Source organism: Pituophis catenifer, unplaced genomic scaffold (assembly GCF_029215685.1).
Source record: "Pituophis catenifer annectens isolate HBS135680 unplaced genomic scaffold, rPitCat1.0.hap2 SCAF_10, whole genome shotgun sequence".
NCBI lineage: Eukaryota > Metazoa > Chordata > Lepidosauria > Squamata > Colubridae > Pituophis > Pituophis catenifer.
This window is the reverse complement of record NW_027256890.1, coordinates 8,456,343-8,481,342: the sequence shown is the minus strand read 5'-3', so window position 1 is coordinate 8,481,342 and position 25,000 is coordinate 8,456,343. Positions and strand designations below refer to the sequence as shown.

At 45.6% G+C, this 25,000-nt stretch overlaps 1 protein-coding gene across 4 annotated transcripts in view; it reads right to left on the bottom strand.

The window, feature by feature from the left end:
- The window catches only part of ARVCF (ARVCF delta catenin family member), a 190,190-nt gene that overhangs the window by 90,300 nt on the left and 74,890 nt on the right, over window positions 1–25,000 (bottom strand). For all 4 annotated transcript variants that reach the window (XM_070951414.1, XM_070951416.1, XM_070951415.1 and 1 more), the window contains exons 2-3: window positions 20,990–21,148; window positions 9,380–9,987 (exon numbers count right to left, since the gene is read on the bottom strand). In XM_070951414.1, the coding sequence (XP_070807515.1) occupies window positions 9,380–9,987; window positions 20,990–21,148 (767 nt within the window). The remainder of the gene's footprint in view (window positions 1–9,379; window positions 9,988–20,989; window positions 21,149–25,000) is intronic.

The window sequence follows — 25,000 nt, the reverse complement described above, 5'->3', positions numbered from 1 at the left end:
CAGCTTATTGCCCCCACAAACTGGGTTCTCATTTCACCTACCTTAGAAAGGATGGAAGGCTGAGTCAACCTTGAACCTGGCGAGATTCGAACCTGCAGTAATTGCAGGCAGCTGGTTTTAATAAAAGGGTGCTTTAGACCACTGTACTACCAAGGCTCTTTCAGTGATCATAGTCAGATTTCACACATCACGGTTAATTCAGTCTAATGCTGTCTTATCCCACTGTCCAAGGCAGAGATTGACTTGACATATCACCTTAAGTCACTCGATGTTTTGGCTTGGCACGCCGAACTCTAAAAACAGCTTAAGACTTTACATGCGGCGTGTGGTCTCGGCGAACTGTGGTTTATTTGTTCAACCATGGCTTAGCAAGATTGTTGTGGCCTGTCAGCCCCTCAGGCAGCCGAATCAGATGAGGAGGAGACGGTGTAGGAGTCAGTGTCAGCATCAAGGCAACCTGAGAGCTCCGAGGAGGAAGAGGGAATGGAGCTGTCAGAGAGAGAGTGTCTCTCCGTCCGTCAGCCCTCAGATGGAGAGTCAACAGCCCCCAGATCTGGAGGCGGCTGATGAGGAAGAGGAGGAACAGCTGGGTCCAGTGCCTGACACGCAGATGCACAGTAGGCAGAGGAGAGGAGAGCAGTGGAAATGTATGGGCTGGTCCTTGAGATGGAAGAGCCACCGCTGCCAGCGAGGTCCCACTCTAGCTCTGGGGATAAAAGTCAGGGGGCGGAGATGAATAGACGTCACAGACAACTATTCATCTCCCTGCCGGACAGACTTGTTAGCCTGCGGTGAGAGAGAAACTTTTTGCCGGGGCTGCTGGTGCTCCTAATATAGGAATCATTGATTTAAATACAGAGGGTTGTCATGTTTGGGGAGCTGGGTCAGAACAAGGATATGTGAAGGCAAGCAGAGCATAGAAGCGGTTTCGTCTACGGCAGACAGTATTATCAAAGAGAACCAACCAACAGACCATTATGGATCTCCCAGGTTCAACGGTGGTATATCACTCAACGCCAGTTGCAGGGGAACAGCTGCAGATGAGGTGTAATGCTTCCACCCCACGCTGCGGACCATCGAAAGCCATCTGCTCAAGTCTTTATGACAAGCCCAAGATTACGGCCTTTTTCCTCTCAACACATAATTAAAACAGGATTGGCTTCTAGTGACACATGCCAACTTGAAGAGACAAAAGGTGGACTTCAACAAAAGTGCGAAGGGAGGGGACAGTCAATTGGCTAGTAATCAAGATGGATGTATTATTTTCCATCCAGGATCAGACCCAGCAAAGCGCACGGCTTGGGAGCATCCATGAGAACGGACATCCTGGTGATCCAGTTTTGGTCGCCAGGATATTAAAAAAAAAAAGAGGCGGAGACTCTAGAAAGAGTGCAGAGAAGAGCAACCAAGATGATGAGGGGACTGGAGGCTAAAACCAGGGGTGAAATCCAGCAGGTTCTGACAGATTCTGGAGAACCGGTAGCGGAAATTTTGAGCAGTTCGGAGAACCAGCAAATGCCACCTCTGGCTGGCCCCAGAGTGGGGTGGGAATGGAGATTTTGCAATATCCTTTCCCTGGTGTGGGGTGGAAATTGAGATTTTGCAGTATCCTTCCCTTGGAGTGAGGAGGGAATGGGGATTTTGCAGTATTCTTCCCTTGGAGTCTGGCGGGAATGGGGATTTTGTAGTATCCTTCCCCTGGAGTGGGGCGGGGAATGGGGATTTTGCAGTATCCTTCCCCTGGAGTGGGGCGGGAAATGGGGATTTTGCAATATACTAAGCAGGTATATACAAAAGTATGAAGGCTATTGCTTAATGCATTGTAAGCCGCCTTGAGTCTCCGGGGAAGGGCGACATATAAATCGAACTAATAAAAATAATAATAAAATAAAATAAATAAATTTTGCAGTATCCTTCCCCTGGAGTGGGGTGGGGAATGGGGATTTTGCAGTATCCTTCACCTGGAGTGGGGTGGGAATGGAGATTTTGCAATACCACTTTATAATGCCACACCTGGAATATTGCATCCAGTTTTGGTCGCCACGATGTAAAAAAGACGTGGAGACTCTAGAAAGAGTGCAGAGAAGAGCAACAAAGATGATTAGGGGACTGGAGGCTAAAATATACAATGAACGGTTGCAGGAACTTGGTATGTCTAGTCTGATGAAAAGAAGGACTAGGGGTGACATGATAGCAGTCTTCCAATATCTCAGGGGCTGCCCCAAAGAAGAGGGAGTCAAGCTATTCCCAAAAGCACCTGAGGGCAGGACAAGAAGCAATGGGTGGAAACTAATCAAGGAGAGAAGCAATTTAGAACTAAGGAGGAATTTCCTGACAGTTAGAACAATTAATCAGTGGAACAACTTGCCTCCAGAGGTTGTGAATGCTCCAACACTGGAAGTTCTTAAGATGATGTTGGATAACCATTTGTCTGAAGTGGTGTAGGGTTTCCTGCCCAAGCAGAGGGTTGGACTAGAAGACCTCTAAGATCCCTTCCAACTCTTGTTATTCTGTTATCTCCTGGTGTAGGTTTCTCAGATGCTTCAGGTTTTCCATTCCAGATATGGATCGTTTTCCTTGAATCTCTGCTCAGCGGCAGCTTTCTTTGGGCAATTATCACGGGATCAAAATTAGCTCGGGCATATAAATTTTCCAGGCACGCAGGCAGACGGGAAATCTGCTTTTGTGCACTAATTTATATTTGCAGGCGCTTTCTGAACCGGCCGTTTCTCTCCTCTCGCCACCTCCCAATCTACATTCAAATGCGAGCTTCTTCGGAAACTGGGTCAACAGTGAGAAGAAAGAGGCAGGCAGAGAGAGAGAGAGAGAGAGAGAGAGAGAGAGAGAGAGAGAGAGGGAGGGAGGGAGGGAGGGAGGGAGAGGGAGCACGGCGCAAAGAACCAGCTACCTGCCTGGTTAGAGACTGGTGGAAAACAGCCAGCCGGAATTAGGACAAGGAACAAGGCTGCAACCAGTTTACTTGAATCATCACCAGTTCAGAAATGGATTGCTCTGTGTTGTGCAAGCAGGAGAAATGAGATGCCCTGAGCAAAATCCAGTTCATAAAAACCAGGAATCACACAAAGGGTCTAGAATAGAATAGAATAGAATAGAATAGAATAGAATAGAATAGAATAGAATAGAATAGAATAGAATAGAATAGAATAGAATAGAATAGAATAGAATAATTCAATTTATTTATTTATTGGTTCGATTTATATGCCGCCCTTCTCCGGAGACTCTGGGCGGCTTACAATGCGTTAAGCAATAGCCTTCATACTTTTTGTATATACCTGCTTAGTAGGGCTTTCGGGCTTTTTCTTGTTCTTTTTTTTATACAAAGTCAGTTTACTGCCACAATCCGGGTCCTCATTTTGCCTACCTCGAAAGGATGGAAGGCTGAGTCAACCTTGAGCCTGGTGAGATTCGAACTTGCAATAATTGCAGGCAGCTGGTGCTACTTAATGGCACTTTAGTCTGCTGCCACCAAGGCTCTGAATTGATCTTGGAGGTCTTCTAGTCCAACCCCCTGCCTAGGCAGGAAACCCGACACCACTTCAGACAAATGGCTATCCAATCTCTTCTTAAAAGCCTCCAATGTTGGAGCATTCACAACTTCTGGAGGCAAGTTGTTCCACTGATTAATTGTTCCAACTGTCAGGAAATTTCTCCTTAGTTCTAGGTTGCTTCTCTCCTTGATGAGTTTCCATCCATTGCTTCTTGTCCTGCACTCAGGTGCTTTGGGATAATAGCTTAACTCCCTCTTCTTTGGGGCAGCCCCTGAGATATTGGAAGACTGCTCTCATGTCTCCCCTGGTCCTTCTCGTCATCAAACTAGGCATACCCAATTCCTGCAACTGTTCTTCCTACGTTTTAGTTTCCAGTCCCCTAATCATCTTTGTTGCTCTTCTCTGCACTCTTTCTAGAGTCTCCACATCTTTTTTACATCATGGCAACCAAAACTGGATTCAGTATTCCAAAGCCCTCGACTTACAACAGTTGATTTAGTGACCGTTTCAAAGTTACAACGGCACTGAAAAAAATGACCGTTTTTCAGAGTTACAACCTTTGCAGGATTCCCCGGAATCATGTGATCAAAATTCAGATTGTTGGACAACTGGTTGATATTTATGACGGTTGCAGCGTCCCGGGATCCTAAGTGTTAGAAAACTTAGTGGCTTTTTTTTTCCAGTGCTGTCGTAACTCTGAATGGTCACTAAATGAACTGTTGTAAATCGAGAGCTACCTGTGCTCTCAAGAAAAATCTTCTTTCAAAGTTCCTCCGCCAGCGGGGTTTTTTATCTACAGGCTAAGTTCCATTTGTCGGTAGAATTATTAACCTTTCAAGCCTTATTGAAAATCGATCCTTCGGCTCATTTCTAAATGGAAGGAAAGCTCTTGGACACACTCTTCCTCTCTCCAACCTCGGTATAACCAGAAAAGGGGGGAGAAGAGTAAATCAGCCAAACGTTTCTCCACTAAGTGGAGAAACGGATGTCTGGGTGATATCTTGACAGCTGACAGTCTCGGCTAATGGATATTGTCAGAAGTTAACAGAAGCAGGCGGTATATCAGGCGAACGGGATCCTATGTGGCTAACTGAGAAGACAAGGGAGCCTTAGTTCTGATAACATTTGCTCCTCCAGCTTTTGAGATCTACGGGACAAAAATATAAATAAATCTGAGCTTCAATAATCAAACCAGTCCAATGCAAGAAAAAAAAAGAAGGATGAGAATTCATGGATGGATAGATGGATGGATGGATGGATGGATGGATGGATGATAGCCGAGAGACAGAGAAAGAGCTGATGGATAGCTGATACAGATAGAAGAATGGATGGATGGATGGATGGATGGATGGATGGATGATAGCTGAGAGACAGTGAGAGCAGGTACAGATAGAAGGATAGTTGGATGGATGGATGGATGGATGGATGGATGGATGGATGATAGCTGAGAGAGAGAGAGAGCTGATGGATAGCTGATACAGATAGAAGAATGGATGGATGATAGCTGAGAGAGAGTGAGAGCAGATACAGATAGAAGGATAGTTGGATGGATGGATGGATGGATGGATGGATGGATGGATGGATGGATGATGGATGGATGGACGGTCCTATTTTGGGTCCTTCATCTCCTTGTTGATTTGGGGTATAACTATAACTAGGCCTATAACTGGAGTTGCATATTATAATCCAAAGATGGAACTTCCATTAGTTCATGACGCAAGTCTAAATTTATTAAATTGATCCATTCTTACACGGGAATTCACAATCTAGAACGTAGCTTTTTCCAATAGCTGGGACTTCCTCCCCTCCCCTCCCCTCCCCTCCCTATAAATAACTCAAGGTGAAGAACATATCCAATACACCACCTTTTTGCCACAAGAGCCCTGTGAAGTGCATTGGTCTGAGAGAGAGTGATCGGTCCAAAGTCACCCATCCAGCTTTCATACTTAAGATGGGTTTAGAACTCACAGACTCCTGGTCATTGGTCCAAAGTCACCCACCTGACTTCATAGCTAGGACAGGACTAGAAATCATCATCACCTAGTGATGGGCTTAGAGTCACCCAGCTGGCTTCCATGGCTAAGACAGGACTAGAACTCATCATCACCCAGTGATGGGCTTAGAGTCACCCAACTGGCTTTCATGGCTAAGACAGGACTAGAACTCATCATCACCCAGTGATGGGCTTAGAGTCACCCAACTGGCTTTCAGGGCTAAGGTGGGACTAGAACTCACATTCTCCTGGTGATGGGTCCATCCATCCAGCTGGTTTTCATGGCTAAGGCAGGACTAGAACTCATCGTCTCCTGGTTTCTAGCCTGATGCCTTAACCACTGCACCAAACTGTCTGTCTTGTAACGATGATTAGGAATTCCCATTTAGCAAGGAAGAGACCATGATTTTCAACAGATTAAGATTGAGAACATGTGCTCGATTTAAGGTCATCCCTACAGCAAGGGATCTCTGGCTAAGTGGGGAGTTGAGTCCATACTTCCTGGTCTAGATCTAACCTCTGAACATTATTACCAAAGCAGAAGGGGGGGGGGTAGACAGAGCAACCCATCTACAGGCAGTCCTCGACTTACAACAGCTCATTTAGCGACCGTTCAAAGTTACAATGGCACTGAAAAAAGTGACTTATGACCCTTTTCACAATTATAACCATTGCAGTCATGTGGTCAACATTCAAAGCAGTGTTGAAATCCAATTTTTTTTTTACTACCAGTTCTGTGGGCGTGGCTTGGTGGGCATGGTGTGGCTTGGTGGCTGTAGCAGGGGAAGGATATTGCAAAATCTCCATTCCCACCCCACTCTGGGGTCAGCCAGAGGTGGTATTTGCCGGTTCTCCGAACTGCTCAAAATTTCCACTACCGGTTCTCCGAACTGCTCAAAATTTCCACTACCGGTTCTCCGAACTGCTCAAAATTTCCGCTACCGGTTCTCCGAACTGCTCAAAATTTCTGCTACCGGTTCTCCAGAACCTGTCAGAACCTGCTAGATTTCACCCCTGATTCAAAGGCTTGGCAACTGACTCGTATTTAGGACGGTTGCAGTGTCCCGGGATCACGTGATCCCCTTTTGCAACCTCCTGACAAACCAACTCAACGGGAAAGCCAGATTCACTTAACAACGGGGTTACCAATTCAGCCTCTATGGTGATTTACGGTAACAACGGTGTCAAGAAAAGTCGGAAAAGGGGACAAAACTTGCTTAACGATGGTTTCACTTAGCAACATAAAGTTTGGTCTCGATGGTGGTCGTAAGTCAAGGACTATCTATATATTGTCACGATAATAAATTTCGCCCACAAAGTTGCGATCCCTTCCCCTCCTATTCACCAGCTTTGTGGGAGGGAGGGTTGTGGCCCGCCAGTGGCCAGCAGAGCTGACAGCAGATAGTGAGGAGGTTGGGGAGGAACGTGGGCCAGTCCTGGAATCTGGGGAAGGCTCGGATGAGGGCTCTGAGTTGGAGGCAGAGAGGGGGCCAAGGCCATTTGGTACTTCTTTGTTGCCTCTGGAGTCTCCGGAGTCTGATGTCAGCGAGGCAGAAGAACAGCGGAAGCCTGTTCCCAGTGTGTGCATGCGCAGAGCTGCCAGAAGACAGGAACAATTAAGAAAACAGGGTCGACTTGGGAGTAAGGCTTGGAGATGATTGGCCTCTCCCATTAAGACATAAAAGAGAAGCAAATGGGACATGAGCTTTTACAGGAAGCTTTTACAGGTAAAAGCTCTGAAAAGTTCTGTTTGACTCTGTGCTAAGTTTGGCCTTGCCTTGCATATGGCAATTAGTTCTCTGGCAGCATTCCAAGGGAGATAAAGTGGGTGTTTGTAAACACTCCCCTGAAAGACTGTTTGAGAAGCCTCTCGGACTGGGAATGACAATAATCCACAGCCGTATGAATTAAAGAGGTTTGCTGGGACTAAGATTGTGCTATATGCTTTCTAAGGAAGCCTAGATCAGAACAGTGGGAAACCCAATCTACCAACCTTTTGCCGAGTTTTGCTTTTCAGGAAAAGTAATAAAGTAGATTATTATTATTATTTTTTTGCCACCAAGGGTTAATTAGCAGGGACCTTCACCATTACATAAAAGAAAAGAAAAAAATCATTACTGATTGCCAGACTTCCTTCGGCGGTGAAAGACAAGACGATAATTTATTCATGTAAAAATTGCTTTGAGAATTCCTGAAGTTGGTGAGAGACCTTGCTGGCTCATTTATGTCGAGACAAGGCGCGTTCAAATTAAATGCCTTTATAAAGTTCCCTGATCGAATTTAAATTAAAAAAAAAAAAAGCCTCCAATCTTTTATTTATTTATTTATTGGTTCGATTTATATGCCGCCCTTCTCCAGAGACTCAGGGCAGCTTACAATGCGTTAAGCAATAGCCTTCATACTTTTGTATATACCTTCTTAGTAGGGATTTTGCCCGCCCCCCAAAGCGGTGTTCTTTTTTATACAGTCAGCTTATTGCCCCCCACAATCCGGGTCCTCATTTTACCTGCCTCGGAAGGATGGAAGGCTGAGTCAATCCTTTAAAGGTGCAAAGGCATCAACAATATATTCAGTATATTACCTTGTGGTTCTAAAAGTCAAGGTAATCCTTGATTTAGAACCACAACGGGGACCAGAAATTCCGTTACTAAGCAGGACGGCTGTTTAAGTGAGCTGTGCCCGATTTTACGACCATTTTGGCCACGGTTGGTAAGTGAATCACTGCAGGGAATGCTGCAAATGGTCATAAGTGCGACGTTCGTAAATGCAAGGACTAACTGTCCGTCACTTCTTTCAGCCCCGTTGCAACTTTGAGCAGTTCATTCAGCTGACGGTCACAAGTCAAGGACTATCTGTAGCTTACTGAACGGGATGGGCACAGACCACTCATTAAACTTCCCAAAACGTATGCAATGATCAAACTTTCATATTACACACATACACATATCACCTCCAAATATTTAACAGATTTGGGTTCATGGTGCTCTCTGCTTGCTTTCTTGCAAACATCTCATTACCTGACTGAGGAACATCATCAGTGCTAGAAGAGAGTGGGGCTTGCTCTCTGTTTATACACACCTCTTCACCAGCAATCAATACCTTGATAAGCCGAAATTGCCAGGATTCACATTAAACCAACGCCCCAGCCTTAAACATCTCTCTAACCAGGGAACTATTCCAGGACTGGCCCACGTTCTTTATGTTGCTAAGTGAAATCGTCGTTAAGCGAGTTTTGCATTAAGTGTTGTACCTTACGATTCTTGATGAACGTATCTTGTCTTTTTATGTACACTGAGAGCATATCAGTGGTGGGTTTCAAATTTTTTTACTACCGGTTCTGTGGGTGTGGCTTGGTGGGCGTGGCATGGCTTGGTGGGCATGGCAGGGGAAGGATACTGTAAAATCTCCATTCCCACCCCACTCCAGGGGAAGGTTACTGCAAAATCCCCATTTCCTCCCAATCCGCCGGGACTTGGGAGGCAGAGAATAGATGGGGGTGGGACCAGTCAGAATTTTTACTACCGATTCTCCGAACTACTCAAAATGTCCGCTACCAGTTCTCCAGAACTGGTCAGAACCTGCTGAAACCCACCTCTGGAGCATATGCACCAAAGACAAATTCCTTGTGTGCCCAATCACATTTGGCCAAGAAAGAATTCTAAACAAGAGTAGGAAAAGAAACCCCAGACAAGCACAAACATTCTTGAGAAGGTACTATAAATAATCTTAGAACGGTGACCTATAATAATGAGGTCTTCTCCATTACCAGCCCTCAACTTCTCCTGCAAGTCCAAACCAAGCAGAATTTCCACTGATCCTGCAGGACAAGAGTCCTACAACAACCTTCCTACACCAGACCATCTAACTGTGTATTTACCTTCCCTTGTGAGGTCTCCCTCTCTCCGGGATCCCAGCCGACGTTCTCCGATTCACCGTCGAGTACTCTGGATCGAGTTCATAACCTTCGTCGTCAATTCCGAGGCTGCGGTTATCGTCCTCCAGCCCATACGGCTCCGGTTGGAACCGTTCCGGCTGGGAGCGGTTCAAGTCTGCGTTGCTGCCCGTCGGCACCTGAGGCTGAGCCAGAGGTCCATAGTTATCCCTCCTGCTTGGCAAAGTGAAGCTACCATCCTCGGGCCGGTAATTGTTCCCCGGTACATAGGCATAATGCGGCCGGTAATTGACACTCCGAGACAAGCTTCCGTAATTGTCCGGCAGGTCGCCGTAACCATTGTGGCTTACAAAAGAACGATATTGGCCGTCGTGACTCTCCGGGTAGGAATCATTGTAGCTGTTGTAAGCTCGGTTCAGAGTGGACGATGCCTGGGGGGTGATGTACCGTTCTCCGTTCTTGACCTGCCTTCTGTCTATGGAGTCAGTGTAACTACCCATGGGGGAGGATCCGTCCATTGTAGGGAGGCCGTCTGGACCGAGGGGGACTTGGCGCACAGTTCTGGTTGTGACAGTCTTGACCATCTTGGTTACCTGCGAGGCAGAGAGAGAGAGAGAGAGAGAGAGAGAGAGAGAGAGAGAGAGAAGAACACAGATATAATTTATTTTTGGGAACCCCCGTAGGTGTCAGCACTTCAAGCTGCATTTACTCTAGTGCTGACATAAAAAGGAGAAGCGGAGGCATCTGGAAAGGGACGTCTGACTTTTCACCTACTTATTTTCCTTGGAGATAATATCCCCTAGGAGATGGGATGGGAGGGGGGAAATTCCTTTGAGCTGGAGCAGTAGATTAGGGATAGAGTGACTTGGAAGATGGCCAATGAGTGCAGAGGAGTGGGGAATGGAAAGGGAGGGTTTTGGGTCTGGAAGTCAGTGTTGGCTGCAATGGAGTCGCAGTTAGAATGTCGTGCTAAATAAATGGGAGTTTTTCATCAAAGACTTTGTTTGAAATGCAATTTATTTGAGACGACCTCGAAACCTGACAGAAGGCTGCAGGGAAGGTTATTTTACACCCACACTTTTCCACCAGTGCCAATCCCAACCCAAAGGAATAAGGGGATGAGCCTTTGGCCATCATTTGGTATCCTTCACAAGGACCTTGGAAGTCTTCTGCAAAAGATCTACGCCTATCTCAGCCAACATCCTCTTCTTCAAATTTCCCAAGGAGCTGCTGATCAAGTTCTACAGAGGAATTATTGAGTCTGTCATTGGCACCTCCATAACTGTCTGGTTTGGCTCTGCAACCCAACAAGAGAGGCACAGACTTCAGAGGATAATTAGAACTGCAGAAAAAAACAATGGCCACCAACCGGCCTTCCATTGAGGACCTGTATACAGCAGGAGTCAAAAAAAGGGCTGTGAAAATATCTACAGACCCCTCGCATCCTGGACATCCGCCAATGAAAATGGAGCTCGGGAGGGCCACACTGGCAGAGGCACCACATGCCACTCCTTCGCTGGCTCCAGTACGGCCCCATGGGCCACATCTAAGCACCCTGCAGGCTGGATCTGTCTCCTGGGCCTTGAGCTTGACCCCCTTGCTCTGGATCGAAAGCTTTGACCTTAATAGCAAAAGTTCATGAAAGACAACCTTCCTTTACAGAAGAGAAGCTACAGATTATCTTGCTTCAAAACCACCCACCCTCAAAGTCCTCGTCATGCCATTTGGCTAAAGATCCATACGGGCGTTCGGCTCACCAAGGGGGCGGAATTAAAACCAGCCACCCTTTAATAACACAAACACATGTTGTCGAAAGAACAGGGTAAACACAGCATGTTCTGTGAAACGTCTGACACCCGTGGGTGTCTGGTATGCCTGCGTAACAACACCCCGCAAATTTTTGAAGCTTGACGCCAAAGCTTGACGCATGTTATTTATAACCTCCGACGGACACCATGCATTTGAAAATAAGCAGATAAGAGGAGGGGGGGGGGAAATATCTGTTTTAGCCAATTTTTCACCCTGCTTTCCTTCTTCACAACAAGAGATTGACTTGGATTTACCCAGAAGCAAAACATTTCATCGTCCCACCAGAGCTGGGCAAGAAAATTCCACACGGCAGCAACCCCAAATACATTTTTGGGGAGGGGGAGGTGAGTGAGCCATAAAAAGATCTGCTCTAAAAGGAGAAGAATGAAGCCGTTTAGGCTAAGTTCCAAAGGAGAAATGAGGAGATCGATAAGCAAAGGGAGAAGAAGACAATGATGTAGAAAGTGGGGTCAAATGCCTAAAGTTTCAAGACACATTTGCCAATCGATAAGGTAAAGGTTCCCCTCGCACATATGTGCTAGTCATTCCCGACTCTAGGGGGCAGCCGAAGAGCCAGCGCTGTCCGAAGACGTCTCCGTGGTCATGTGGCCGGCATGACTCAATGCCAAAGGTGCACGGAACGCTGTTCCCTTCCCACCAAAGGGGGTCCCTATTTTTCTACTTGCAGTTTTTTTACCTGCTTTCGAACTGCTAGGTTGGCAGAAGCTGGGACAAGTCACGGGAGCTCACCCCGTTTACGCGGCACTAGGGATTCGAACCGCTTGTCTGGACAGCCACTTGTCTGAAATGGTAAATTTCAGGAGGGGGATGGACTAGAAGACATTCTTTCCATTCCATTCCATTCCATTCCATTCCATTCCATTCCATTCCATTCCATTCCATTCCATTCCATTCTATTCTATTCTATTCTATTCTACTCTACTCTACATTATATTCTATTCCATATTCTATTCCATTCCATTCCATATTCTATTCTATTCTATTCCATTCCATTCCATTCTATTCTATTCCTTTTGCTTCTACCATTCTTCTCTCTCTTCTTTCCCTCCTCCTCCTCCTCTTCTCTATTCCATTCCATTCCATTCTATTCTATCCCATATTCTATTCCATTCCATTCCATTCCATTCCTTTTGTTTCTACCATTCTTCTCTCTCCTTTCCCTCCTCCTCCTCCTCTCTATTCCATTCCATTCCATTCCATTCCATTCCATTCCATTCCATTCCATTCCATTCTTAATTCTAATTCTATTCCTATCCCTATTCCAATTCCATTTCCTAAGAAAGAGAGCAAAGACAACCCAGTCAGTCTTCCTACGGTTTTAGATGTCTTCTCAACTTGGCTGAGACAGCCATTCTCAGCCAACATTGCCCTGTCCAGGGTCCTGACGTCAGCCCATTTTATCCCACACAACCCTTCCTTGATGGGAGCTGTCAAAACATGAAGGATCCTTTTGTCAGACTCATGTCATAAAACACCAAGTGGGGGGGGGGAAGGAGGAAGCGCTGGAGGATAAAAGCATCTTGACATTTCCAAGTGCTTATTTTTGGACAGCTCGGCTGTAAAATTATTAGGCCAAGAAAGGGACAAGCCATTATCTTATTAGCAGAAGGTTGTAAAAGCGGGAGTGCTCTTGAGTCCAACAAAATGGGAAGGCTCAGGTCTTCCTCCCCAACAGACATTTTAATTAAAAAGGTCTTTTGCTTTTCAAAAAAACTGATGGAAGAAGAAGAAGAAGCCAAGATAATTTCCGTGAGGTCCTGGTGCTCTTGTGTGTGTGTGTGTGTGTGTGTGTGTGTGTGTTTTTTTGCAGACCTTTCATTACCCAAGAAGGTTACATCATCAGTTAGAAGGGAAAGGGGTTCACAAAGAAGAGGAGGAGGATGATGACAACTTTGAGCTCCTTGGTCCTCTCTCTAAGGGTTGTTTTCTGGCAGACCTTTCATTACCCAACAAGGTTAATGTCAACTCGCAAAGCATCCCTGGCCTGCTCTTGAATTGCCATAGGCCAGGGAGGGATGGGAAACCAATGAAACAGCACGGCAGCCAAAGACAGGAGTACATTCCAGACATATCTCTCTCAAGGCTGTCTCCCAGGGTTACCCACAGCGGCCCTGTTCCCCCCCCTCCCCCCATTGTGTGTCATCAGTCACATTCACCAATGGAGCAATTTTGCAGGTTGTAGAGATCACTCCTCTCCGGCCGCTGTGGGTAACCCTGGGAGACAGCCTTGAGAGAGATATGCCTAGAATGTGCTTTTGTTTTTGGCTGCCGTGCTGCTTCGTCGTTTTCCCATCCCCCTAGTCTATGGCAACTTGAGAGCAGGCCAGGGATGCTTTGCGAGTTGACACTGGCTTCCTCACTGACTTTGCTTGTCAGGAGGTTGCAAAAGAGGATCGCGTGACCCCGGGACACTGCAACCGTCATAAATATGAACCAATTGCCAAGCGTTCAAATTTTGATCACGGGACCAGGAGGATGCTACCATGGTTTTCAAGTGTGAAAAAACAGCTCATAAGTCACTTCTACAGTGCCGCCGTAACTTCAAATGGTCACTAAATGAATGGCTGCGAGTTGAGAACTACCTCTACCTGCAAATCAAATTGTGTCTCTCAATCGTCGTATCTTTGAGAAAGACAGGGATTTTGTTAGTGCAAAAGTTGGGCCAGGGGAAGAATCCAAGAGAGAAGAGGTTCATGGAAATTTTATTTTATTTTTTCTTCTGTTCAGAAATCCTTGTGCTTTCAAACAAATGTTCACAGGACATGAGCTCGCTCTAATCTGCTGCAGTGCTCATCTGCTGGGAAACTTAAACAGCCTGCACTTCTCATACAAGGTCACCTTTGTGGGCTTAAGTTGTTAATATGTTTGCCTCCTAATAGCTACCACAAAAATCAAGGAGGGATATCCCTCCAAATTGGGGTATGAAACCTGCCTGGGGAGAGACAGAAAAACAGCATTCAAATAGTGCTGTGGTGGCACGGTGGTTAGAATGCGGAATTGCAGGCTAATTCTGCCCCACTGCCAAGGGTTTGATCCTGACCGATTCAAGGTTGACTTCCGAAGTCGGTAAATTGAGGACCCAGATTGTTGGGGACATAATGCTGACTCTGTAAACCGCTTAGAGAGCGCTGGAAAGCAATGTAAAGCGGTATATAAGTCTAAGTGCTATTGCTTTGTTCTTCCTTTTCTCCTTCCTTCCTTCCTTCCTTCCTTCCTTCCTTCCTTCCTTCCTTCCTTCCTTGGTGCACAGTGGTTAGAATGCAGCATTACAGGCAAACTCTGCCCTCTGCCAGCCGTTTGATCCTGACCAGCTCAAGGTTGGCTCAGTCTTCCATTGTTCTGAGGACCCAGATTGTTGGGGGCAAGAGGCTGACTCTGTAAACCTCTTATAGAGGGCTGGAAAGCACTGTGAAGCAGTATATAAGTATATAAGGCTATTGCTATTGCTATTCAGTGAATGGCATATGCATCTCCTGGGTGCCAGCTATGGCAAAACAGGTGCGCCTTCAATTCCTTCTTTAAAGCCGAAACATGGATGACTTACAGGGAACCGGCAAATTCCACAATCGGCGTAAGGAATGTCAAAACAACCTTGAGACGGTTGGTTTGTCTTGAATTTATTTATCTATGGTACATTACCCAGTCCCTCTCTTTGAGGGAGATGGGTGGTTCTAAAATATGAAGAAAGAAAGAAAGAAAGAAAGAAAGAAAGAAAGAAAGAAAGAAAGAAAGGAGGAAAAGAAGGAAGGGAGAGAGGGATGGAGGGAAAGAAGGAAAAGAAAGAAAGAAGGAAGGAAGGGAAAGAAGGAAGGGAGGAAAAGAGGGAGGGAGGGAAGGAAAGAAGGAAGGGAGGAAAAGGAAGGGCGGAAGGAAAAGAAAAGGAAGAAAACAAGGAAAGGCGGAAGGGAGGGAAAGAAGGAAGGAAAAGAAAGAGGGAGGGGAAGAAGGAAGGGAGGGAGGGAGGGAAGAAAGTAAGAAGGGAGGAAGGAAAGAAAAGAAAAAAGGAAGGAAAAGGAAAAAAGGGAGGTAGGTAGGAAGGAAACAAGGAAAGAAGGGAGGGAGGGAAAGAAGGGAGGGAGGGAGGGAGGGAGGGAAGGAAGGAAGGAAGGAAGGAAGGAAGGAAGGAAGGAAGGAAGGAAGGAAGGAAGGAAACGAATTTGCATGCAAATGCCGTATTTAGCAGGGACCTTGGTCTCGCCTAAATAGGACGCTTGCTATTATCGAAAAAGGCTTCCCTGTCATTTCAATGGGAAAAGATAACAGCCCCGTATTCCATTGCCGTTGTGATAATTGTGACTGTAAACATGCTCCTTATCAGTTACATGGCTATTCTGGGCCCTGCCTATCATCCATGTGTCAGTCTGGTTTTATCTAAGCAGATAGCACCCGAAGAGGTCTACCTCTGCTATTTATCTGAAGCCTGTTTCTTAAAGCCCAAAGCTTAAGTAAGATCCTTTCCTGAGCTTTACATCTCCCTTTAAAAATATATATATATATTACATTAGAAAACACAAATAATAGCCCAGCGCTGTGCTATTTACACAACAGGAACTGGAAGCAATTAGCACTGCAAGGATGTCAGTGCATTAAAAAGGTTCAAAATAGAAAATCAGTGTATCGGTGTTAAATATGATTGTGAGGTGTAAACGGGCAGAGGTCAGATGAAATGGTACAGATAATGCTGAACACAACCCTGAGTAAGAAGTCTGCAAAGCACCTGGAATTGTTTGGTAATATGGAGAAGACAAAAAATCTCCCACAACTTCCGAGGGCAATTTCTGTTCCATGGGTTGATTGTTCTCACTGTCAGAAAATTCCTCCTTCTTTCTAGGTTGAATCTCTCCTTGTTCGGTTTCCATCCATTATTCCTTGTCTGGCCTTCAGGTGCTTTGGAGAATAGCTCGACCCCCTTCCTCCTCTCTGTGGCAGCCCCTCAAATATCGGAAGACTTGCTATCCTGTCCCCCCTGGTCCTTCTCTTCACTAGACTAGCCAGGCCCAGTTCCTGCAACCGTTTCATCATATGTTCAACGTAATTGATAGGAGCGAAGCAAAGGGCAAGAATTTTTTTAAAAAAATGCAAATTGTAAAATGCAAATTGCTATGTGTGTGTGTGTGTGTGTGTGTGTGTGTGTGTGTGTTTTTCCTCTAGCCAGGTTTTTCCTACGTAACCAAGGTTTTTCTGCAGCCCTAGCTCAATAGAATCACATCCACTCGATTCTGGGCTTATATATATATGTATGTATGTATGTATGTATGTATGTATGTATGTATGTGTATGTATGTATGTATATATAGCAATTTGCATTATATATATATATATATATATATATATATATATATATATATATATATATATATATATATATATATATATATATTACAAGTGAGTTACAAAGAGGGTCTCCTGGGGAGGGAAGAGAAGAATTTGTCTCATCAGAAACGCCAAACGAGGCATCTCTTTATCTCTTTTGTTCTCCGGGGACTTCAATCCAGAGCTTCATTTAATCTTGGATGGAATATGTAGTTATCACAGCAGGTTGCCATCCCTGGGTCTGTCATCTACAGAGGTCTCTAATCCCTTCTGAAAGATTTGAAAGCTGGGAGCTGTCATCACATCTGACAAAGGATCCTACGGGGTAACTACTGTCACTATGGAAAACAGGGCAATTTTTTAAAAGACAAGTTGCTAAACTTTTTTTTTCTCGGCTCCTTCAATGTCTTCCTCATATTTGGGGGGGGGGAAAAAACCCCATGAGGGCACAGATTGTTTTCCTGTAGGTAGTCCTCGACTTATAAACATTCATTTAGTGACTGTTCGGAGTTACAACAGTACTGGGAAAGTGATTTAGGACTGGTCAGCTTTAATGCCTATGGTGGGACTAGAACTCACCGTCTCCTGGTGAATGGCCCAAAGTCGTCCAGCTGGCTTTCAATGCCTATGGTAGGACCAGAACTCACCATCTCCTAGTGATTGGATCAAAGTTACTCAGCTGGTTTCCATGCCTAAAGTGGGGTTACAACACACAATCTCCTGGTGATTGGGCCAAAGTTACCCAGCTGGCTTTCATGCCTAAGGAGGTACTAGAACTCACAGTCTCCTAGTGATTGGTTGAAAGTTATCCACCTGGTTTCCATGGCTAAGGCGGAACTAGAACTCACAGTCTCCTAGTGATTGGTCCAAAGTCATCCACCTGGTTTTCATGCCTAAGGAGGGACTAGAACTCACCGTCTCTCACTTTCTAGCCTTGTGCCTTAACCTCTTGACCAAGCTAGCTCTCTTTACCAAACTGGCCCTCCAGATGTAGGAGGAGGACCTGTTCCCAAGAGATGGGCTGTTACCAGGTGGGCTTATTCTCAACCTCCTTATTCTGAGAGGATGGATGCAAAACATCTCCATCTATCTCCATATCAGTGGTGGGATCCTTCCGGTTTAACAACCGATTCGGTGATCACGCGTGGGCGCGCAGTTCAACGAAAAATCACCTTCCGCCTTAGTGCTAGGGAATTAAAACAGCTGAGGCGCGGCAATCCGCTAATCAGCTGCGAAGATAAAGATTCTACTTCCCACCCCTGCTCAACATCTCAAATATTTACTCAAATCTCACTGTTTCGTCCTCTCCGTGGTCCTGTTGTAGAAGCCCTCAATCCTGACCCTCAGACCCTTCTCGCCAATTCACGGAAGGAATAAAACCTCCTCTTTATCTTCTTCTCTTCCCAGACCCTCCATCCTTTCACATAACTCCGAGACAGGAGTGAAATGCTCCCGGTTTGGACCGGATTGCCCTGGTGGCGGGTGGTTCGGAGAACGGGTAGCAAAAATCCCTGCCCCCCCCCCATTCCCAGCTGAGCTGCACAATCATCAGAGGCTTTTATTTTTATTTTTAAAAGCATTTTTTCTACAACCTCTTCGGCTGAAAAATGCTTTTAAAAGTAAAAAAAAAAAAGCCTCTGATGATCGCGCGGCTCAGCAGGGATCGTCAGAGGCTTTTAAAATCATTTTTTCTAAAACCTCTTCGGCCGAAGAGGTTGTAGAAAAAAATGCTTTCAAAAGCCTCTGACGATCCCAGCTGAGTTGCCTGATCGTCAGAGGCTTTTAAAAGCATTTTTTTTACAACCTCTTCGGCTGAAAAGGTTGTAGAAAACATGGTTTTAAAAGTTAAAAAAAAAAAAGTTGGCCACGCCCACCGTCACATTACACCCCCCCCACCAAGCCACGCCCACAGAACCGGTAGTAACAAATTTTACATTTCACCACTGCTCCAAGAAGTCTGCCACCCCACCTCTCCCTCACCTTAATTGCTTCTATGACCCCAAAAGCAAAATAAACACATTCCAAAATGCATCAACCCGGCTTCTAAAATAAACTCCGTTTTGGGAACATCTGCTCCACAACCAGACAGTGTTTATCCAGCAACCTTTCTTTTCTTTTCTTCCCCCCTCCCCTTTTCTAATTTATTCCTTCACCTGTTTTCACGGTCTCCCACCAGCTTCCGGAGAGACCCCCACTCCGATCACGCTGAGAAAAATGCTTCCCGTTCTCTGCTAAACATCCAGGTAATTTATTGGCACACCTTTTAGTAATTTTGTTCGCAATCTTCCAGAAATCAGAAATACCAATTTAGACTAATTTAGACTTCAAGGCTAGACACCGGGAGAAGGCAACCAAAGCTCCCTACAGCCTATGGCGGTGATGGTGAACCTATGGCATGCATGCCAGAGGTGGCATGCAGAGACCTCTTTGTGGGCACGCGCGCCATCGACAGATGTTCTTCTGGTTTCCATCGGATCTTCGCAGGAACCGGAGCGCCAGAAAACGGCCTGAAAAATGGCCCAAAAAACAGCCAAAAACAGGCATGTGCGTGCCGGCAAGCTGGTCTTCAAATTTCTGGTGCTCCAGTGTGCGTGAAAAGCAGCTGGCTGGTGCGCATACGTGTGCCAGAAACTCAAAGACCAGCTCAGTGCGCGCATGCATACTGGCCAGGGGTGAAATGCTCCCGGATCAGACCGGATTGCCCGAACTGGTAGCAATTTTTCCCTGTGGTTCGGCGATCCGGTAGTGATTGCCGCCCGGACATTTTTTTTTACCTTCTGAGCATGTGCAGAAGGTTTTGCACATGCGGAGAAGGGCGAAGCGAGCGCTTCCGAAGCGGTAAGGAAGGTAAGTAGATTTCACCCCTGGTACCGGCCAACTAGTTTTCGGGTTTCCGGCGCTCCAGTGTGCGCAGATGCACACACATGCATGCACATTCCGCTTTGGGCACCCGGTGCCGAAAAGGTTCACCATCACTGGCCTATGGGTTTTTTTTTTTTTTTAATTTGATTTATATGCCGCCCTTCTCCGGAGACTCAGGGCGGTTTACAATGCGTTAAGCAACAGCCTTCATCCTTTTGTATATTTATACAAAGTCAGCTTATTGCCCCCACAAACTGGGTCCTCATTTCACCTACCTTTGAAAGGATGGAAGGCTGAGTCAACCTTGAGCCTTGGAGAGATTCGAACCTACAGTAATTGCAGGCAGCTGGTCTTAATAACCAGCTTAATAACAGGGTGCCTTAGACCACTGTACTACCAAGGCTTTTGGTTGGTTTCTGGCCCATTGCTGAAAACAAGCCAAACAAAAAAACACGAACATTCAACTTCGATCTTAAATTCCACTTTTGAAGAAAAAAAGCAAAAGGAAAATATTAAAACTTGAGTGGAAGGAACAGCCTGAATGCCAGTCATTGAGACAAAGCCTTGACTCATCTGCATACTGGCCCCACCCACAAACGCTCGCCCCTCCTTCAAATTTTAGGAAGAGCTGCTACTCCTATACAGGCAGTCCTCAACTTATAACCCTTTGTTTCGTGACCATTTGAAGTTACAACGGCACTTAAAAAAAAGCGAGTTTGTCAGACCTATTTTGCTGCATCCCCATGATCCAGTGAACAAATGCTTGGCAACTGGCATGTACTTATGACGGTTGCATAAGTATCATGTGATCAGCTTCTGACAAGCAGAGTCAACAGGGAAACCAAATTCACTTAACAACCGTGTTACAAACTGAACCACTGCTGTGATTCACTTAACAACGGTGGCAAGAAATGTTGTAAAATCGGGCCAAGCACACTGAACCACTGTCTCGCTTAGTGTCAAAAATTCTGATGCTTAATTTGGGGTTGTAAGTTGAGAACCACCTGTATAGATACAAATTGTATTCACCTGCATTCATCCTCCTTAAAAGGTAAAGGTTCCCCTCGCACATATGTACTAATCGTTCCTGACTCTAGGGGGCAGTGCTCATCTCCGTTTCAAAGCCGAAGAGCCAGCGCTGCCCGAAGACGTCTCCATGGTCATGTGGCCAGCATGACTCAACGCCAAAGACGCACGGAACGCTGTTACCTTCCCACCAAAGATGGTCCCTATTTTTTTCTACTTGCATTTTTTACCTGCTTTCGAACTGCTAGGTTGGCAGAAGCTGGGACAAGTCACGGGAGCTCACCCCGTTACGCGGCACTAGGGATTCGAACCACTAAGCTGCCGACTTTTCGATCGACAAGCTCAACGTCTTAGCCACTGAGCCACCACGTCCCTCTTTACTAAAGGTTAATACTGTGGGGTCCTTGGTGCTCCCTGAGGTTGGTTGTGAGCAGCCAGAGTTCCATCCCCAGCTACAAATATTTTCTTCTAGAGGTTAATTCAGAAGTTGAGTTAAATCTGTGATCGGCAACGGTTGACCTCCAAGGCCCTTTCCAGCCCTAGGTTGCAACCATCACTTCCTACCTTTGTCTCCGTCCTTCTGGTGGTCCCGTCTTCTGAAGTCACAATAGAAACGTGAGATGTGGGGGTACCGGGATCTTCTTCGACAGTCACAGTCTCCTCTACCTTCTCTTGGGGCTCCTGCATCATTGCTATGGAGGTCTGGTTGCTGGGGCTTTGCTCCTGAAGAAGAAAGAAAAGGATAATCTCAAAAACGCTGCCAGAAAAGGAGGAGACCAACCCTACGATTAAAATTTAAGAAGGGTATATAAACACTTGCCCAAGTCAGAACCAAGAACACGTAGGTCTGGAGCTTCCAAAATCTCATTTTTGGATTGAACATTTGTAGCGTTTTGGGGCTCCTTTGGCTAAAGACACTCCTTTTCTTCGCCCTTCTGTACATTTTCTTAATGCTGGCATTTTTTTTTAAAACAACCTAATCTATGCATTTTTCTCCTTGGGTGTCTGGAGCTTTCCATTTAATGCCCACACTTTTGAGGTTAAACTGACCGAGGGGGCTACGCTGTCGTTCTAATGGATGCACTCAATGACTGCAGTAAATGGCCACGTTTCAAAGGCCCCCCATTTACTGCTTATTCACAAGAAATGGTTTTGTCATATTTAAAAGCAATTTCTGTGCTGCCTCCCCTTCTTTAGGTCAAGCCGCTACCTTCATAGATATGACATCCCTAAATAACAAATGCTGGACGGAATACAGGACTCTAAATCAGGGGTGAAATGCTCCCGGTTCAGACCGGATCGCCCGATCCGGTAGCGATGGCGGCGGGTGGTTCGGAGAACCGGTAGCAAAAATCCACGCACTCCACCACCACCACCATGCCCAGCTGAGCCGCAAGAAGACGACAAGAAGCTCTCATTCGGGAGTATAGTAAGATCCTGTTAAATTCCTCTCTACCCATTCATGGATACATTCCTGATCTCTTAAGATGCCAATTAAAATCAAGAACTCAGCCTTCCATCCTTTCTAAGGTAGGTAAATTGAGGACCCAGTTTGTGGGGGCAATAAGCTGACTTTGTATAAATATACAAAAGAATGAAGGCTATTGCTTAGCGCATTGTAAGCCGCCCTGAGTCTCCGGAGATGGGCGGCATATAAATTAAATTAAATTAAAAAAGAAAAAAAAGAAACCCACCACTCTTGACAACGCTTAAGTTGATGGCCGATCATCAGAACACCACACAAAAGTGGATGGAAGCGTGGAGTAGCTATTCCCCCCAAGATATCTCTGAGCATATTAATCCTAATAGTATGCCTCCAGGATTTAACCTACCCCAACACATATGAATGACATATAACATATAAATGCTTTTTCTTTAATTGTTTTAATCTGTAAAAATGAAGTGTTTCAATATTGTGTGTGACCAGCCACACCCTAAATAAATTCATTTCCAATTTCCTTTTTTACTTTACTATTATTCCTCTAGTATTCCTGTACATTTTTTTTTAATCAATCCATGTATCATCTGGGTATAACATTTGTGCTATCATCTTCAAAGTTTACCGTTATTTCTTAAAATATATTTTTATTATCTTTCCTTCTTTCGTTTAATTTTAATATACTACCAACCCTAGGATTCTATGGGCTACGTACTTATCCAGGAATGGTATAAGGCAGTGATGGCTAACCATTTTGCCATTGTGTGCCAAAAGCAGGGGGAACTGGGGGGTTTGTGCGCATGTGTGCCCACACCCATAATTAAATGCGCCCCCCCTGCAAATGTGCATGTGCCCCCCCGCGCTCCTACTGCTTTTGGCACGCAATGGCGCGATGGGCCCAGTAGGCCCATTTTTCATCCTCCCCAGGCTCCAGAGGCTTTCTTGGAGCCTGGGGAGGGTGGAAAACGGCTTCCCCACCCCTGCGGAGGCCCTCCAGAGGCCGGAAACGGCCTGTTTCCTGTCTTTTGGTGGGCCCAGAAAGCCCATTTTTCCCCCTCCCCAGGCTCCAGAGGCTTTCTAGGTGCCTGGGGAGGCCGAAAATGGCCTCCCCACCCCAGAGGCCCTCCGGAGGCCAGAAACAGCCTGTTTCCTGACTTCCGGTGGGCCTGGAAGGGCCGAAAATCAGGTGGCCAGCGTGTGCATGCATGCTGGTGCTGAGCTAGGGCAACGCCATAAGTTCGCCATCACGGGTATAAGGACTCCGGCCATAGGCAGGGAGTTGGACTAGAAGACCTCCAAGGTCCCTTCCAGCCCTAGGACTCTATGGTTTGCATCACTCTTGGACCAGTCTCCATTTGTCATCGTTCTTCTTCACGCTTCACAACCCTTGAGATGGGAGGAAAGGACAGTCCTCTTAAATCCCTGCCCTCGCCACATTCCTTCTCCTGAACCACAGCACGGAGGCTGGTTGTATTAGTGCCCTGGCAGGAATTCAGAGACTCCGTTCCAAGGGAGCTGAATGTTTCAAAGTCAATCTCCAAAGCAATTCAAAGCGCCTCGTTCAATTGATTTAGATATGAGCTGGATACAATCCATGCATGTGATGGGCATTTGCAATGTGCAAAGGTGCCTCTTTCCAAGGTTTTGAACTGGGCTCATTCCAGTTTTCAAGAGCGATTGATTGATTCCTTCCTTCCTTCTCTTTCTTTCTTTCTTTCTCTTCTCCCTCCCTCCTTCCTTCATCTCCCTCCCTCTCATTGTCCTTCCTTCCCTTCCTTCATCCCTTCCCCCCTCCCATCTTCCTTCCTTCCTTCCCTCTCATTGCCCTTCCTTCTTTCCTCTCTCCCATCTTCCTTCCTTTCCTTCCTTGTTCCGTCTTTCTTTCCTTTTCTTCCCTCCCATTTTCCTTCCTTCCCTCCCATCATCCTTCTTTCCTTCCTTCTTTCCTTCCCTTCTTTCCTCCCACCTATCATCCTTCCTTCCCTGCCTGCCTCCCATCTTTCTTCCTACCCTCCCTTCTTCCCTCCCTCCCATCTTCCTTCCTTCCTTCCTTCCTTCCCTCCCTCCCTCCCATATTTCCTCCTCCCTTCCTTCCTGGCTGACATTTCCAGCACTGAGTTTTTTCCAGTAATTTAGAGATGGTTGATTTATCTCATAGGATTCCAACGTTTGCAATAAAAGTTAACTGGGAAAACCAAATTACGTATCCTCCCTCCCTCTCCTTTATCCCCAAATCCACAGGAGTTATTAATTTCACCACAGCCGAGGCGCTCGCGGCTGATGTTGACATATGACGTTCGTGCAAGCTCACTCTATTTTGATCTGCGTGGGAAGGCCCACCTGGATTGTTGATCTAAATAGAACAACAAGATATATGAAGTTTAAAAATGGGACTCTCTGGAGATTCTTGTTTTGGAGAATTCTCGTAATTGTTAAGAGGGAGATGAATTTGCTTCAAAAAACCTTTTGTTTGGAAGGCGCATGTAAACATTTAGAAGCTTTGAAAGTTGTATTCTTTTATAAATACAACCTACTTGGGAGTTTATTTTAATCATGTGACCATGGGGGATCCTGCACTGGTTGTAAGTGTGAAAATATATAATATTTTTTTTATATAAAAAAACTTTTTATATAAAAAAAACTTTTTATATAAAAAAAATTTGCTTTTCCCGCAGGCAGATCAGGAGGCAAAAGTGAGGAGTTTTATCTGTGTTCGAAATATATTTTCAAAGAGTTGCAAAAAAATAAAAAAAAAGAGTAAAAAAAACAACAATACTTCCTCCCCACTTCCTAGTATTCTTCTCAGGTGTCATCATGTCACAAAGAAAGAATTTATTGCTTGAGGAATTTGAGCCAAGAGGAATTAGATGAAAAGTTCAGGGGTTTGAGATGGAACGCCAGTTGAAAAGACATTACTCCTTCTAAGAATGTTATCGATGGATGATGGATGGATCCAATCATCACATCATCAAGTGCATGTTGACTTTTAGCAGCTCCGTAGGGTTTTCCCCAGGATAATCTGTGCCAACCTGTTTCTTCAGCTCTTCCGCAAGGGTTACCCATTGCTGAGTCCGTCCACTTTGCTGCTGATTGTCCTTCTCTTTCAGAGTTATTAATATTAATAGTAATACTCTAAT